Source organism: Chinchilla lanigera, unplaced genomic scaffold, assembly GCF_000276665.1.
Source record: "Chinchilla lanigera isolate Chin_1 unplaced genomic scaffold, ChiLan1.0 scaffold00021, whole genome shotgun sequence".
NCBI classification, from domain to species: domain Eukaryota; kingdom Metazoa; phylum Chordata; class Mammalia; order Rodentia; family Chinchillidae; genus Chinchilla; species Chinchilla lanigera.
In genome coordinates this window covers 25,497,584-25,513,882 of record NW_004955422.1, presented here as the reverse complement: position 1 = coordinate 25,513,882, position 16,299 = coordinate 25,497,584, and the positions used below count along the sequence as shown (strand labels likewise).

Sequence of the window (16,299 nt, the reverse complement as noted above, 5' to 3'; positions counted from 1 at the left end):
TCTCTTTAACAAGCTGCCACATTTCAGATCCAAGTGTTCCCATTCAATCAAGTGTTCCATGCTCAAAACCAAGTTTGGTGAGCTCCCCAAGGAGGCAGCCGTGGGGGCCTACATGAAAATCCACACTGTGGAGCAAGGAGAAATTGTGGTAAGTGTGCAGAGAGCTTTGTTCATGATACAGTGTGTGACATGAGTGGGCAGGGAATGTTCAGTAATGGGAGTAAAAATTTAGAAACACCCTTCTCCGGTCATGCTAAGAAGTAGCACTGATTTTTAAGGTACGATAAGGGTATTGTGGCTAAGTTTTTAAAGAATCTTTATATTGAGGATATTCATATCAAATATTTAGAGATGAAATGATGATGTCTCGGGCATGCTTTAAAGCAATCCAGGAGTCAGAAGGAAGGGAAGGAGAGGATTAAAAAGAATTAAGATGTACTTACCCCCATGTACTAATAAAAATAAAAGTACAATAATAAAAATACAATAATCCAGGAGTAGTAAGGCAGGGATATTCCCTCTTATCACTCTTATTGTACTAAAAGTTTTAGTAGTGTATTAAGAAAAGCAATTGAAAGGTATGTAAGTTGAAAGGGAATAAATAAGCCGAGTGTGGTGGCACATGCCTATAATCTCAGCACTCAGGAAACTGAGGCAGGAGGATCATTGTGAGTCTGAGACCACCTTGGGCTACAAAATGAGCTCAAGCCATCTTGACCTGCATAGCGAGACCCTGTCTTAAAAACACACACACACAAAAAAAAAAAAGAAGAAAAAGAAAGAAAAGAAAAGGAATAAATAAAACTGTCCTTGTAGATGACTATTGTTTATTTAGACAATTATAAAGAATCAGTTTCTCTTGAAACTAAGAAGTGATTACAGCAAGGTAGCAGGATATACGATTAACATACAAAGCACTATTGTTTTCCTTATACCAGCAATGCAAATTGGAGCTTAAAACTAAAAACACAGTGCTACCTACAATAGTATCCCCAAACAAAGTATTTAGGTATAAGTTTAACAAAACATGTTCAGAGTCTGCACACAGTGAATGTAGTTTGGTGGTGGAGCACAGATTTGGTATGCACAAGGCCTTGGGTTTGATCCCTACAAATAATCTACATGATGAAAGCTCTATAACTCTGATTAAAGTAGTCAAAGAAGATTTAAATAAATATAGAAGTAATCTGTGTTCATGGATTAGAAGACTCAATATTGTCAAGATGTCAGTTTTCCCTACCCTGATGTGTAGATTCAATGCAGTCTCAATCAGAATCCAAACAGATAATTTTGTGGATATTGATAAATTGATTTTAAAGTTTACATGGAAAGGTAAGTGGATAAAATGTGTCATACCTACATAATAAAATATTCATCAGTAAAAGAAAATATATCAAGCCATGAAAAGACATATTGTAGGGTTGGGGATGTAGCTCAGCGGTAGAGTACTTGCCTAGCATGCACAAGGTCCAGAGTTCAATCCCCAGTATCACGAAAAAAAGAAGAAAAAAAAAGACATGTTGTAATCTTAGGGGTGAGCATTTCCAAGTGGAAGAATCCAGTACTATGTAGGGATCTGTTGGGTTCTTGCTGTACCCCAGGAAGGAACGGCGGCAATAATGAGGAAAAAAGAGACAAGAGACAAAAGCTGTGATCAGGTAGAGGTCCTCTCTCTCACCGAAGAAGGGGAACTGCCCAAGAACAATAGAGCATTTATTTATACCCTCAAGAGGTTGGTTAATTTTCACCTCGTTGTCCAGCAATCAACTAACAAGCTACAGCGGCTTGTTTACCTGTTCCCAGAAGCTCCTGTGTTCTCAGGGCTCCCGTGTCTCGGGCTGGCTTCGTCCTGCACATGTAATTACTTTCTAGCTTCCATGGCTCCCGACAGTACTAAAAGGCTAAGTATTTTTTAAACTTTTTTTCTGTTTAGTATTTTTTTCTTAGTACATGATTGTAGTACGAGTATATTCCTTGTGGGGAATTGGTCCATGTGTATAGTATGTTTTGATTGCTTTTTTCCATCCCCTTTCTCTCCCCCACAACCATCTCTTGCTCCCCTTCCCTTTTGGGGGTGCATGTTTCCAATACCTAATACATTCCTGGTGTGGAGCTGGCAGATGTACATAGTGCATCTTAGTTCCTTTTTTCATCCTGTTTTCTTCCCCTCCTGTCTCCATCTCTTAATCCCACCCTGTGAAGAAGATGGATCTCACTTTCTGATAGTCTGTTTTTTAATTTTGCTTTTTATTTATACTTTGGGTTTTCTCATATAAGAGGAAGCATGTGATATTTAATCTTGTGTGTCTGATTTATTTCATTTAACACATTATAGTCTTCAGGTGCATTCATTTTTCTCCGAATAATTCGTTTACCTTTTATAAGGTTAAATATTGTATGATATTAACTGTATGGCATTCTGGAAAAGGCGAAACCATCATAAAATGTTTAGTGGTTATAAATTTGGAATTCGGGGGTAGGGTAATAGGGGAAGCATAGGGAATTTTTAGAACAATAAAATACTGTGTATGACTTTGGAAGAGGAAATAAAGCATTAAGCATTCACCAAAATCCATAGAACTTTCAGCACAGAGTAATTTTCCTTTTTGCAGTATTAGGGATTAAGCCCAGGTTCTTTACAATGTTCTGTGTCCCAATCTCCCTCTACCTTTTTCTTTTTAATTTTTTTTTTTTTTTAAATTTTGAGACAGGGTCTCACTAAGTTGCTAAATTGCCTAGGTTGGACTTGAACTTGGCAATGCTCCTGACTCAGCCTCCTGGAATACTTAGGTAACAGGCATGAGTCACCATGCCTGGAAAACAGTGAATCTTAGTGTATACAATTTGTAAAAAAGGAAAAATCATCACTTAAGAGGTGAGTGGATTGAAGGATGGAACATAGACATCTAACTACAGTGGACCCTTAACTTATGAACTTAATATGAGTTACAACCGAGGCTTGGCTGTAACTCAGGCTGTCAGTTGGAGGCTCGGGCTCCTCTACACGGCCTTCAAAGTCTCTCTCTTGTACACAGGCAGATCTCAGCATCCTTAGAGAGACATGGGCCCAGGATTTCTCAATGAACCCCTCACAGGAAAGGATATTATAATGTTCCTTCCAGAATACTTTTAATGGTTCAGTGTGTATCTGAGACCATCTAGAAGCACAAGTGGCCAGCATTCAGGTCACAACTCAAGACTTTGGTCTGAAGTTAAAATTAAAATTTCGGTAGTAACCCAATTTTTTCATGTCAAGCTGGTTGTAACTCAAGAGTCCACTGGTTACAAATGCATGAAATGACCTCAGTGAAGGGGTTGGGGTAGAAGTGTTAATATAATTTTGGAAGTGAGTGGAGAGAGTCAGACTAAAGGCAAAAGGAACTATACGTGAACCTTGTACTCTAGTTTTTGAAGTTCTTTCCCATGACAGTATGAATTACTAATACTCATACTGCTATGCATGTTTAGTAAAATGAGTCAATTAAGTAAATGGATACTAAGTTGTGGGATAGATTTCTCACTGTTGGAGTGGAAATTCATAGAGAGAGAAGGCCAGATGAATCCATATGGTAATGGATTAGAGTTGAAGATACCTCTATGAATTCAAGTTTAGCTCAGCTACACTTACAGTAGTTTCATATACAAATATATATATATAATATAAACATATATATCTTTTGCTTTGTCAGGTGAAAGGGCCTAAAAGAGATGACACCTCAATAGCAATAAGCACACTTAGTGCCCAGATTTTTTTTTATAGTAAAAACATTTAATAGGGGGCTGGGGATTTAGCTCAATGGTACAGCGCTTGCTTGACAAGAACGAGGTCGTGAGTTCGATTCCCGGTACCGGAAAAAACCCAAAAAATTAAAAAATTAAAAAAAACATTTAATAACTAATTTCTTTGCAGTTTCCAAGTATAAATAATTATTAACTATAGTCACCATGTACAATAGATTTCTTGAAATTATTTCACTAATATAACTGAAATTTTCTGTCACTTGACCAATGTCTTCCCAAAACTTGCCCCACCCCCAGGCCTAGGTGATCATTCTACTTTGTACTTGTATGAGTTCAACGTTGTTTAGATTCCATATACACATAGCATTGTGTGGTATTTGTCTTTCTGTGCCTAGATTATTTCACTTAATATAATATCTTTCATGTTCATCTATGTTGTTACAAATGGCAAGATTTCTTGTTTCTTTTTTTTTTTTTAAGCTGGATGGTATTCCATTGTGTGTATGTACCACAATTTTTTTTTTTTCCAGTATCAGGAATTGAACTCACAACCTTGCACTTGCCAGGCAGGCTCTGTGCTGCTGAGCTAAACCCCCAGCCCCATGTACCACATTTTCTTTATCCATTTGTCCATTGAGGGGCACTTAGGCTGATTTCGTATCTTGGCTCTTACACTGCCGTCCACAGAAAATGCAGATATCTCTTCAACATGCTAATTTCGTCTCCTCTGGATATATATCTGAAAATGAGCGTGTGAGATCTTGTGCAGTTCTGTTTTATTTATTTGAGGAACCTCCATACTGTTTTCCCTGATGGCAGTGTTCAGAGGTTCCTTTCTTTCCATTTCCTCCCCAACACTTACGCTTTTATGTTTTTGATAGCAGCCATTTTATAACAGCGTGATTCAATATCTTTTTGAGATTTTGATTTGCATTTCCTTCATGATTAATGATCATGGGCATTTTTTCATATATGTATTGGATATTTGTGTGTCTTCTTGGAGAAATGTCTACTTAGGTCCTTTACTTGTTTTTAAATCAGGTTATTTTCTTGCTACTAAGTTGATTTCCCTACTTATTTTAGATGTCCCTTTATCAGTGTATGTTTTACAAATATTTTCTTATCCTATACATGGTCTCTACTCTATTGATTGTTTCATTTGCTGTCCATAAGCTTTTCAGTTTGATGCAATTGTTTCTCTATTTTTTGCATTTGCTATGTATCATATCTAAAAAGTAGGCTCATATCTAAAAAATCATTACCTGAACTTATCTAAAGAAGATGCATGTGCTATGTATCATATCTAAAAAGTAGGCTCATATCTAAAAAATCATTACCTGAACTTACCTAAAGAAGTTCTAAAGAACTTATCTAAAGAAGCAGAAGCCAAGATCTTGACTTTCCCAATGAAAGGAACATGGGCTCCTTGGAGAAATGGTTGCTTCTAGAACTGGAACTGGAAATAAAGCAAGACGAGCTTAGAGCATTTAGTACTACTTAAAAGTAAGTCTGGAAAGGGGCATGCCAGTGATGGGGACATATCAAAAGGACCCAGGGGCCAGCTGAAAAAGCTCTCAGGTCATCACATACAAGGTAAGACTGCCACAGTCACAAGGCACCTAAAGACATTCGGAAATGACATATGATGTGTCCTGGTAGGACAGTAGAATAGGAAAATAACATTAAGTTAAGAACAGGAAATGTGTAGCTCATTGACCTCAGGTAACAGAGAGATACAATTACCGGTTTGTTCATTATAGCAAAGATATTTAAAATAACAGAGGCAACCAGATGACATGTGTAGGGGAACTCTGTACTATTGACTCAGTGTTTCTGTAAACCTTAAAATGTCTAAAAAAGTACCGGAGAAAAACCAAAAAAAAAAAAATGTCTAAAAAAAAATCATTCAAAAATTGGTCAAAGCTAGGAGTTGGTGGCACATGCCTTTAATTCCAGCACTTAGGAGTTTGAGGCCAGCCTGGGCTACATAGCGAGACCCTGTAACCAACAAACAAACCAACCAAACAAGCAATCAAGTGGTAGGGAGGCGAGTACGGATGAGCTTGGCCACGTGTTCATCAACAGACTGGTATTAGGTTCAGAGCTGAGTGGCAGGATGTACAGCATGGTGGTGACAGAGACGGGGTCGGCAGAAGAGCTTTCTAGGGTGTAGCAAAGGGCCTTCGCCACCTGGGCAAAGGTATCTTCTAAAGCCCTGTGTGAGTTCACCAGAAGCTGGAACCCTACTCCATCTCTATGGTCTTCCTTCTGTGCCTGTTGTAGCTTCTCCAGATTCATCCTTATGCTCTTCTCCCTCTGTGTTATGGTGGGCTGTGACTGCTCCTGTCCTGTGACTGGTATATGCAGGTCTTCATTGCACCGTGCGGGAACGCTAGACCCAGCATGGCCCTCTGTCCATGCTGATGTGCATACTTTCAAGCTCTTTGGGAGTTTTTTCTTTTGTTCACAGAAATTGCCTCCTGCAGTTTTAAACTAGCTTCTACCCCTATGCTCCTTCATCCCCAAAACAAAACAGAAGAAATCAGCTCCCTTGCGTGTGGTGCCTTTTAGATATTTAAAGAATGCTGTCTTGGTTTTCATTCGACATTTCTGCAGCCAGACACCGTTTCAGTATTCCATCAACTTTTTTTTATTCAGGCAGACATCCTCCATTTCTTCAGACATTCTTAACGTCATTTAGCTTCTGTCTTTCTTTGGGCCTGCTTCTCTTTAGTTCTTTGGTATTTCAGAGTACACTGCTCAGCTGGGCCTGGTGGCACATACCTGTCATCCCAGCACTCGGGAGGCTGAGGCAGGAGGATCACCTCAAATTCAAGGCCACCCTAAGCTACATAGCCAGCCTGGGCTACACAGTGAATTCAAGGCCAACCTGAACTACATAATGAGACCCTGTCTCAAAACGCATGCATGCACACACACACACACACACACACACACACATGCACAGAGAAAGAGAGAAAAACCAGAATACACTGCTCAGAACTGAACATAGCACCAAAATGGAGGAGATGGGGATGCTCAGGCACCTGGGCAGAATGGAGGCACAGAACGGTGGGCGCATGGTGACTGGCAGGAGGCTGGGTAAGGAGCAAGAACAGGATCTGTCCTATGGGGACCCAATAGCTAGCTAGCTGTGTCACCTTGGGCAGATCACTTCACTTCTGTTGGAATGAAGAGTTTGACCTAGATTCCCTGGAACAGTGATGGTGAACCTATGGCACGCCTGCCACAGCAGGCTGTTTATATCATTGAAAGCTCTAAGAGGTTCGCCATCACTGCCCTAGAAAGACCCAGAAGGCTTTATTTTTTAGTATTTTCAATTTTTTTGTGTGGTACTGGGGTTGGAACTCAAGACTAGTGCACTAAACTACATCCCAAACTCTTTTTTTCTTTCTTTTTTTTTTTTTTTTTTGAGACAAGGTCTTGCTAAATCTTTAAAGTGCCTAGGCTAGGCTCCAGTTTAAAGTCTTCCTGTCTCAGCCTCCCCAATAGCTGGGATAACAGGCATCTGCCACCATACCCAGCCCCAAAAGGCTGAGGGGACTCAGCACAAGGGCTTGGCCTCCTCTTCCCTACACAGGACCACCACACAGGTAAGCCAGGCATGTTGGCACACCTGTAATCCCAGCACTTGGGAGGCTGAGGCCGAAGGATCGCCACCAGTTCAAGGCCAGCCTGGGCTACAGAGTGAGTTCAAGACCAATTTGAACTACAAAGTGAGAACCTGTCTCAAAATAAAAAATAAAATAAAAAAGGGCCCTGCTATGTGATGGAGGACAGTTTTCTGAATCTCAGTGCCATATAGCCAAAAGCCACAGAGGGCCGGGAATTTAGTGGAAGTTCAGTGCCTGTCAGCTGGTGCTATCACTGTTGTAAGTGTAAGATGTGTGACTGTGGACAAGTACATCCCCTCTCCTAACTCTCATTCTCCACATTGGAGAATGATAGTCCCTGTGTGCTAGGTTTAAATGCATACATATTTCCTCCACACAATAGGAGCTGGCTAAAGGGCAGCCACTCATCTGCATGCGAGGCCTGGCATCAGGCAGGCAGGCCATCATGCCTGCTGTTCTGGATGCCACCAGTGTGAAGTGCCTGCTGTCGCCAGAGCTTTCTCACACAGTCCTGTTTAGACCTTCAGCCCCTTCTGAAGGAGCACCTGAGTGTCGATAGTCACTCTTCGCGGTCTAGAAACCAGATGGGGGCAGCAGTGGGCAGAGGGGAGGTGGAGCAGGGTGCTCCAGACCCCACTCCACATTCTTTTCAAGTTCAGAATCTTTCAAAGTCTATAAGGCAGATATTCGCACTTTCATTTTTTAGGCAAACCAACCATAGCCTAAAGCCATATACCGAGTGAAAATTTAGATGTGTGCTCTGAAACCGGGGTTATTCTCAATCCCAAATGGCCTCCATGAACAAGTCTCTTGGTTTTCGGTCCCTTTTCTTCTTAGGCCCAAGATAGCCGAGCTCTGGAGGCTGTGTGGCCACTCCCCCCGCCCCTTATACCTGAAGCTTCACTAATACCTGAGTGGCTGGAAAAGGGCACTAGACTAGGAATTTAGCTGCAAGGGTTCCTATCTCAAGGTGCTTCCTTAAAAAAGGGCTTGCTGGGTGTGGTGGCGCATGCCTGTAGTCCCAGCGCTCAGGAGGCTGAGGCAGGAGGATCATTGAGAGTTTGAGACCAGCCTGGGCTACAAAGTGAACTCAAGACCAGCCTGAACTGCATAGCAAGACCCTGTCTCAAAAAAAGGGTTGGGGAGCTTGCCTTTCTTGTAGACAGAAATGCCCATGGGTCACTGTCTCTATCTTATTTACTGTTCTGTCGCTGAGACACAGTACCCAGCACCACAGCTTGAAGGAGCAGAGGGTTATCGTGGCTCATGGTTTGTAGAGGCTTCAGTCTGTGGTTGGCTAGCCTCGCGGCAGGGCAGTGTGGCGGAGGAGGACTGCCCAGGTGTGGCGGTGGGAAGCAGAGCGGGAGGAGATGGACCCTTGCAGGCTGCGTCAGGGTGACCCACCTCCTCCCACTAGGCAGCACTCCTAACCTCACATGTAGCTACAAACTCATCAGTGGACTGACCCAGGGATGAGTATCACACTTCCATATCCAGTCACCTACCGAAAGCTCTGCCTCTGAGCATACGAGGCTTTGGGGCACATGTAGCTGTAAACCATCATCTCCCTGCCAGATATTATTGGGTATGAATCAAGCCAAAGACCAGGAGGAAGTATTACATGAGCCTCAGACAGGAGGGCAGAGGTCCCTGCAGTCTGTGAGAGATGGAGAGAAGATTGGGGGCTATGGAAAGGATGGGGTTGTGGTGGGGGCAGCTCAAAAGGGGAGCTCTAGAAGAGGGCTAGCTGGTTAAAATTTTTTTATTTTTTGGCTGGGCGTGTTGGCACACACCTGTAATCCCAGCACTTGGGAGGCTGAGGCAGGAGGATTGCTGCAAGTTCGAGACCAGCCTGGGCTACAAAGTGAGCTCAAGGCCAGCCTGACCTGCATAGCAAGACCCTGTCTCAAAAAGAAAAAAACAAATAAATAAAATAAAATTTTTTATTTTTATTTTATTGTTGTAAATTTTGAAGAAGGGAAAACAGTTTTACTTGGCAAAAAGAATTGAGGGCTATCCACAGTAGCCTGTGTCTCTAGTCCCAGTTACTTGGGAGGCTGAGGCAGGAGGATCACTTGAGCCCAGAGTTCAAGACCAGACAGCAATGTAGCAAGACCCTGTCTTCCAAAAAAAAGAAAAGGAAACAAACGAAAAGGTAAGTTGAAATTGGACATGGAGCAAGCTCAAGAGTAGCAGTGTGAGTGCAGTTCTTGGTACAGAGTGAGACCTTGGAGAAAGTGCTTAGGGCTCTTCTGATTCAGGACCTCTGAGGACTGTGATGTCATGTAGCAAAAGGAGCCCTGGATTGCCCTGCCCGAGCACGTGGTCAGTGACCTCCGGGTGCTCTCATCTTCCATTTGAGGTCTTATTTCTCCCATCTAGAAAATCCACTGCTAGAATTGGTTGATCTCTGAGGTCTAGCTTTCTCTGACTTCTCCCTAGGGCTTTCACCAGGCCTTCCTCCCAGAGAACCAACGTGACATGCGGCCCTTTATTCTGGTGAGCCTGGGAGCTGAGTTGATCGAGTTAAGGAGAGAAAAATTTCTTGAATTGATTGATGATGAGACAAGAAAAAAATTGACAACAATGGATGTTGAATACCCCAGGTCAGTGCTGAACAAATTTTACCTGTTACTTTTGTGAGGGAAAGGAAAGGAGAAGGGAGGGGAGGGAGAAAGAAAGGAAAGAAAAAAGAAGCAAGAAAGGAAAAAATGAATATTGATAAGGATGAAGTGAAACTAGTGGTTGTTACACTCTAACTTGGCTCAATCCTTTGGCCAATTTTAGCATTGTGTTTCAGGGGATACAAAACTGTCCCATTTCAGGCAATGATCCACTTGTGAATTTGTCTTTCTATTTTTTTTGTGTGTGTGTGAATTTGTCTTTAGAAAGCTGAAATATGGGGAAAACTATGTATATTAAACTACTCATGGCAGTCATATTAATAATAGGAAATTAACAGCCACCACCCATATATGTCACACTAAAGGGATAGTTTAGAAAATTGTGGTGTAGTCACTTACTAGAATATAACTTTTATTCAAAGGTGGCAAGCTTAATGGCTGTATAATTGAAGGGTAAAATGGATAAGATAGTGATACTTGAAAAGGGTAGCACTATGACTATGCCTTTGTAGCACATGTATATACACTTACTTGATTTTTCCAGCAGGGGTGGGAAGCAGGTGATTCCAGTAGTACAGCAAGAGGAACTGTAGAGCCAGGTAGATTTGTAGATTCTTGTAGCCATGTCCAATAAGCATGTGAAAGAATTTGGTATGAGAGCTGTGATCTTGGACAAGTCATTTCCCCTCCTCTAGGCTTCAGAGTTCAGTCAGGAAAACTAGAAAACTTGACTAGATCAGTGCTTGTCAAAGTGTAGATCATATTCTACAGCAGGTGTGTAAGATGATTTTAGGTGGTACATGGATTAGCATTTTTAGTCTTCAGCTCACTAAACCTAGGATTGGACAGATCTTATTGCTTGAGACAGCTAAAGTACATATTTGAATGAAAGAAACTGAGTAGATTTAAGAAAAATCACAGTATTTTAAAGAACAGATTATATGTAGATATGGCCAAACAAGTGGAGATTCACTGGTGGTTTCTTCTGGTTGAGAGGTACCATAGTCCTCTGCTTCCTGTGTACTGCCAGGATTGAAAGTGGCTATTCAAACTGACTTGATAAAGAAGACGATGGCTACTGTGTCCACTTTTTTTTTTTTTTTTTTTTTGGTACTGGGAATCAACTCAGGACCTTGCGCTTGCCAGGCAGGCACTTGTGCCACTGAGCTATATCCCTGGCCCCTATTGTGTCCTCTCTTGCACGGTGGCCCACCCTCACACTGTAGCTTGTGCTTCTTTTCCTACTTTTACTTGGCCCAAACTTACTCTGCAGAGCCTGTTTCTTTTCCTACCTTTAATAAAACATTGCTACCTTGAAAGAAAGAAGAAAGAAAGAAAGAAAGAAAGAAAGAAAGAAAGAAAGAAAGAAAGAAAGAAAGAAAAAGAAAAAATGAAACTGAGGCCCCTCAGTTGATGCCTAACCCTGGATGGTGTCTCTGTTTATGGACTTGAAATTCCAAGCAGGCTCGGAGGCTTGAGCACACAGATGTTTGCGCGCTCAGCGCCTGCATAGCCCAGTCAGCACTTTGCCGTAGTCATTCATAATGCTGACAGCAGGAATTCTGTCTTCCTCATTAATTGTTTCACTCACGGTTTTCTAGACTGCTAAAATACGGTAAGTACTAGGTCAAAGTCAGATACTGTTATTCACTATGTAAGAAGTTGGGAATTAATGGAACTTACCGAGTGGAGGTGATACCGTGGTATGCCAGTAAATATTTGGCAACCAGCTCTCCAGGAAGTGAGAGGAAAATGACTGGCAATTTTTGCTGATTTCTGTGGTATAAATATGCCCACCACAGCCAGTTTCAAGCTACCTCCTGATGTCACTCAGAATAGAGTTGAGAAGAGATGCACACAATTAGGTATACTCCTAGCCACGTGCAGCCCATTCTGACCTTTACGAGTTTTTACATAGGTTTATTTGTATGGATCAGTTGACTTTGTCTTGGTCAGTATAATCTAGATGGTAGAACATTCTGGACTGTTAGAGAGTTACAGGCAAAGTGGAGTTACAGGCAAAGAATTACAAGCAAATTTTCGGAGAGTTATAGGCAAATCAGTAGAGCTTAATATGCCCTTCACTTGCTGCGGTCTCAGAAGGAAATAAGCCAATGGGAATTGAGTCCATCTCCCGAAGGATTCAGCATCTGGCCGGGGCACCATAACCAACCCCAAAGCAGCCACCAATCTGCTGTCTGTCTCCATAGATTTTCCTGTTCTAGACATTTCATATAAATGGACTCATACAATATGTATATACTATACTTTACCACTTTATCAGCTGATGAATGTTTGGATTATTTCTACTTTTTTGGCTTTTATAAAACTTAGGAGTAAATTAATAGGTCATATGGTAACTGTATATTTAACCTTTTGAGGAACTGTCAGACTATTTTACAAAATGGCTGTACCAGTTCACATACTCACTGGCAATGTATTGGAATCCTCATTCTAATTTCTGCAAATCTTTATCAATATTTATTGTTAGTCCGTCCTACTGGGTATAAATGGCATATCATGGTTTTGATTTATATTTCCCTTTTGGCTAGTAATCATATATGTACATTTTTCAGTTGCCACATTATAATATATAAAAAGAAATAGGTGAAATTAATTTTAATATATTTTATTGGGTTTAAAGTATTATTATTGCAACATATTGTATTTTGTCAACATAAAATTGAGATATTTTCCATTCTTTAGTTTTAAGTGTATAAAATCTGAAGTGTTTTACACCTGCAGCACATCTGTCATTCAGACTGGCCACATTTCAGGTATTCAGTAGCCATATGTGGCTCATGGCCACAGCATAGGACAGCACAAGTCTAAAGGAAAATGGTTGTACAAAAGCAGAGAAGACAGAGGAGCGGGGGAAACAGCAGAGACCGTGGATGGGGCCCAGTTTGTTAGGGACAGAGACAAGGCTGTAGGGCGGGGGCGAGGGAGGAGCTCGAGCAACACCTCAGCTTCTGTGCCTACCCTTCAGCGATGAAGAAATGTGCCAGAGGTTCCTTAAGGAGAACAGCTGGAATATCTTTCGGAAGGACCTGGTGCGGCTGTTGGTAGAACCTCGCCAAAAGGCCCCATTCGTCCCAGTCCAGCCACAGAAGAAAAGGATCTACAACCCTAAATCTTTGGTCCTGGATCTGTATAGCATCAACAAGAAGGTTAAACCACGTTATCCCATTTTTATGGCACCCCAGAAAGACCTCCCCCCACTTAGGATTGTCCAAGCCATCTCAGCACCCCAGCACAAGATCCAGTAACTCCCGCCTAAGTATAAGAATGTGGGGTTCCTTCTTTAGAACCAATAAAGGATATTGGATTGTCTGCTATGTTTTCTGAATGAACACAAGTTGTGGGAGTTGAGGGGCTTGGAGGGTGGGGTGCTGGAGGGCTGAGCTGGTGGTCCAGGGAGGTTTGGGAGCAGCAACTCATCTTTCCTAATACTTGTGGGCTGGGCTGAGAAAACAGATGGGCAGAGAAGCTGATGTGGGTGAGCTTAGCAGGGGAGGTGCTCTCAGGGCAGGAGGGTCGTACCTCCTTATACAGGGGACTCAGACCAAAGTGGTCGAAACTAGGGCTGTAGACACACCTTCTAAGATCGAGCAGGTCATCTAAAGGAGCAGATCAGCAGGGCTGGGGGCAGCAGAGAATGGTAAGTATGCTGGGACCAGATGTGATCGCTCCCTGTCCAGATGAAGCACCTGATCCTTTGTCCCAGTTGATGTCATGCTGGAAACTAAGGCAGGGATGCTGTTGCCAGTCTCCGTTCTTGGAAAGAGTCAAGAAATGGTGCTCATTTTGGCAGGACATATACTAAAATTGGAAAGATACAGAGAGTGTCAAGAAATCCAGTATTTCATGAGTCCTATTAGATTTTTAAAATGAGTAACTGGCCAGGCATGGTGGGGCAGGCCTATGACCCCAGCACTCAGGAGACAGAAGCATGAGGATTGCTGTATGAGGCCAGCCAGGCTACATAGGTGAGTTCAAGGCCAGCCTGCACTACATAATGAGACACTGTCTCAAAAAATAAATAAATAAATATATAAATAAATATTTAGTGTCGGGCTGGGCCTCTCTGACAGGTATGACTACAGGAGGAGGACATAAAGGAGCCATCAGACAGTGGGAAGCATGACAGAAGGCGTCAAGGGTGAGGCAGGCAGCCTATGATGGTGTAGGCAGGCTAGAGATGACACAGTGGGGATAGAATTAAAGAGGGCTCCTCAGTCCCTGTAGACAGCCATCTGTCACTGAGCTAGGGCTGGAATTCAGGGTTGCTGTCTCCTCCTAGCCTCTGAACCACAGATGAGGTACCAAGTCGTTTCCCTCATAGGTTAGCTTGTCAGCACTGAGGGGACTGGCAGAGGCTGTGACAGAACAGAACCTGCTCACACTCACCTCCCCCACCCCTGGCATGGAGCGGACTCTGAGGAGCACCTGAGGACCTGCACTGGGAATCAGGAGCCCTGGAAGACCTGGCCTTGTTTCTGTTTCCTGGGCCCCTTTAGTCATCTTGAGTTCTCTATTTCCTGCTGTAAAATGAACAAGTTGGACAAGATCAGTGACTTTCATAAATGGTGAGTATAGTTTGAAAAGTATGCTCAGCATTAAAATTTTATTTGTTGGATTTAAAGCTATTTCCGTGTTACACACACACGCACGCACACAGAAAATACGAAATTTTTTGCTCAGACGGGTGCAGCTATAAGAGGGTAAGGAGGCCATGGATTTAAGGCCCTTGGCTTCCCAGAGGACTCTGGAGAGTTGAGTAAGGGACAGCAGTTGTGGATGTGACTGGCAAGGATGGCGTGTCCTATTTTGGACCAGGAAAATTTGGGTGCTCCACTGTATTTAGCGATCTCTGCATTTAACACTCTGGCTCCAAGATGACTGTGGAATTCTTACCGAGAACTTGCTATGTAGCAGATTCAGAGGAGCATGAGACACAGTCTGTGTTCTGTCTTACTCTGTAGGCTAGTGCTCAGCAAACTCTGTAAGAAGCCAAAGGTAAATATTTTGGGGGTTGTGGGTCTTGTAGTCTGTGTTGCAATGACTCAGCTCTGTATCATGAAAGCAACTGTAGAAAAGTACACAAATGATTGGGTGTGGCTGTTTTCCAAACTTTACTAAACAGGTAGCAGGTCAGAACCTTTGAAAGTTCTTGAGCAGACATTATGTGGCCAGAGGCAGGGAGAACAATTAACGTATACCAAGCACATGTGACATCACCTTGCTAAGCATCTGACTGCTAGATCCAGTGACCTGTTGGGTCTTGCTGTTTCTTCCAGTGGTTGTGGAGGATTAAAAGAGGTCATAGGTGCATAACAAGGTGAAAGATTTTGTTTCCCAACATACCTAGGTCAGGCTTTTTTGAAAGTAAGGGAAGAAGCTTCTTGAGTAAGTAGCAGAACATGCTTTCTGTGAATGTGATGAGTGAGGAAATGGATTGGAAGGGCATCCTGGCACGGGGACCCTGGGTAGGGAGAGACCCTAGGGTGGACCGAGGGAGCAGTGCAGAGGAGGAGCAAAGCATTCCCTGCAGACTCAGCAGCAGAAGCACTTGAGAGGGAAGAAGTCTGCAGAGGTCTTGTGAGTTGCTTTGTACCTGAGACTGTGGCGTTTGAGGGGGTCTTAATTACAGTGTGGTGCAATACCATTGGAGTTCTTCTGTTACAATGTAAAGTCCAGGTACATAGGAAGTGCTTGGTATGCATTAGAGTTATTAGTACCTTTCTGATTAGAATTCATTTGACCATCATAGGAACAGGCACCTGAGCCTTTGGAAGGCTAAGCCCCGTAATCAGTGATGGAGGCCGTCATTCAGAGATTAGGGGTGGGAGGGCCTGGCTGGCATCTTACCTGACTCCCTTACTCTTCTCTAAATAACGTGGACAATGGTGACATAAGGGGACAGCATGGCAGAGGGAGAGCCAGGGTCACCCAGCCATTAACAGATACCATGGAGGAGGGTGTTGCTTAAAAGATCGATGGGGTCATGTGGGGAGGGAATGGCTTTAGCTATTTGTTAGCGTAGGAGCCGCTCTGAGCTTCAGGCTGTGGATACAGAATGGGCCATGTTTCTCCCTCTCCCTGTTGTGGGTTAGATCTAAAATATCTCCCTCAATTCTCATCTATTCAGAAGTGGGGCTTTTAGAAGGTGATTAGGTCATGGGGTACTGTACACATCAGTGGGTTACTCTGTCAGTGAGTTTATGGCTGAATGTGCTATCAGGAGGTGGGGCCTGATTGGAAGGAACTCACGGGGCAGTAATCTAGAAGGGTGTTTT

General features: G+C 42.8%; 1 protein-coding gene and 1 long non-coding RNA gene across 3 annotated transcripts in view; one reads left to right on the top strand and one right to left on the bottom strand.

Moving 5' to 3' along the window:
* Nucleotides 1–13,333, top strand: part of Cnbd2 (cyclic nucleotide binding domain containing 2) — a 60,388-nt gene extending 47,055 nt beyond the window's left edge. For both annotated transcript variants that reach the window (XM_013514075.1, XM_013514074.1), the window contains 3 exons: nucleotides 28–148; nucleotides 9,819–9,982; nucleotides 12,990–13,333. In XM_013514075.1, coding sequence (XP_013369529.1) covers nucleotides 28–148; nucleotides 9,819–9,982; nucleotides 12,990–13,269 — 565 coding nt within the window. In that variant the 3' untranslated portion in view covers nucleotides 13,270–13,333. The remainder of the gene's footprint in view (nucleotides 1–27; nucleotides 149–9,818; nucleotides 9,983–12,989) is intronic.
* Nucleotides 13,334–13,397: 64 nt separating this feature from the next.
* LOC106148470 lies at nucleotides 13,398–14,987 on the bottom strand. Its single transcript, XR_001233939.1, has 3 exons — nucleotides 14,918–14,987; nucleotides 14,411–14,544; nucleotides 13,398–13,822 (listed from the first exon to the last, which is right to left on the bottom strand). It is a non-coding gene; the product is annotated as an uncharacterized LOC106148470 (long non-coding RNA).
* Nucleotides 14,988–16,299: the final 1,312 nt, after the last annotated feature.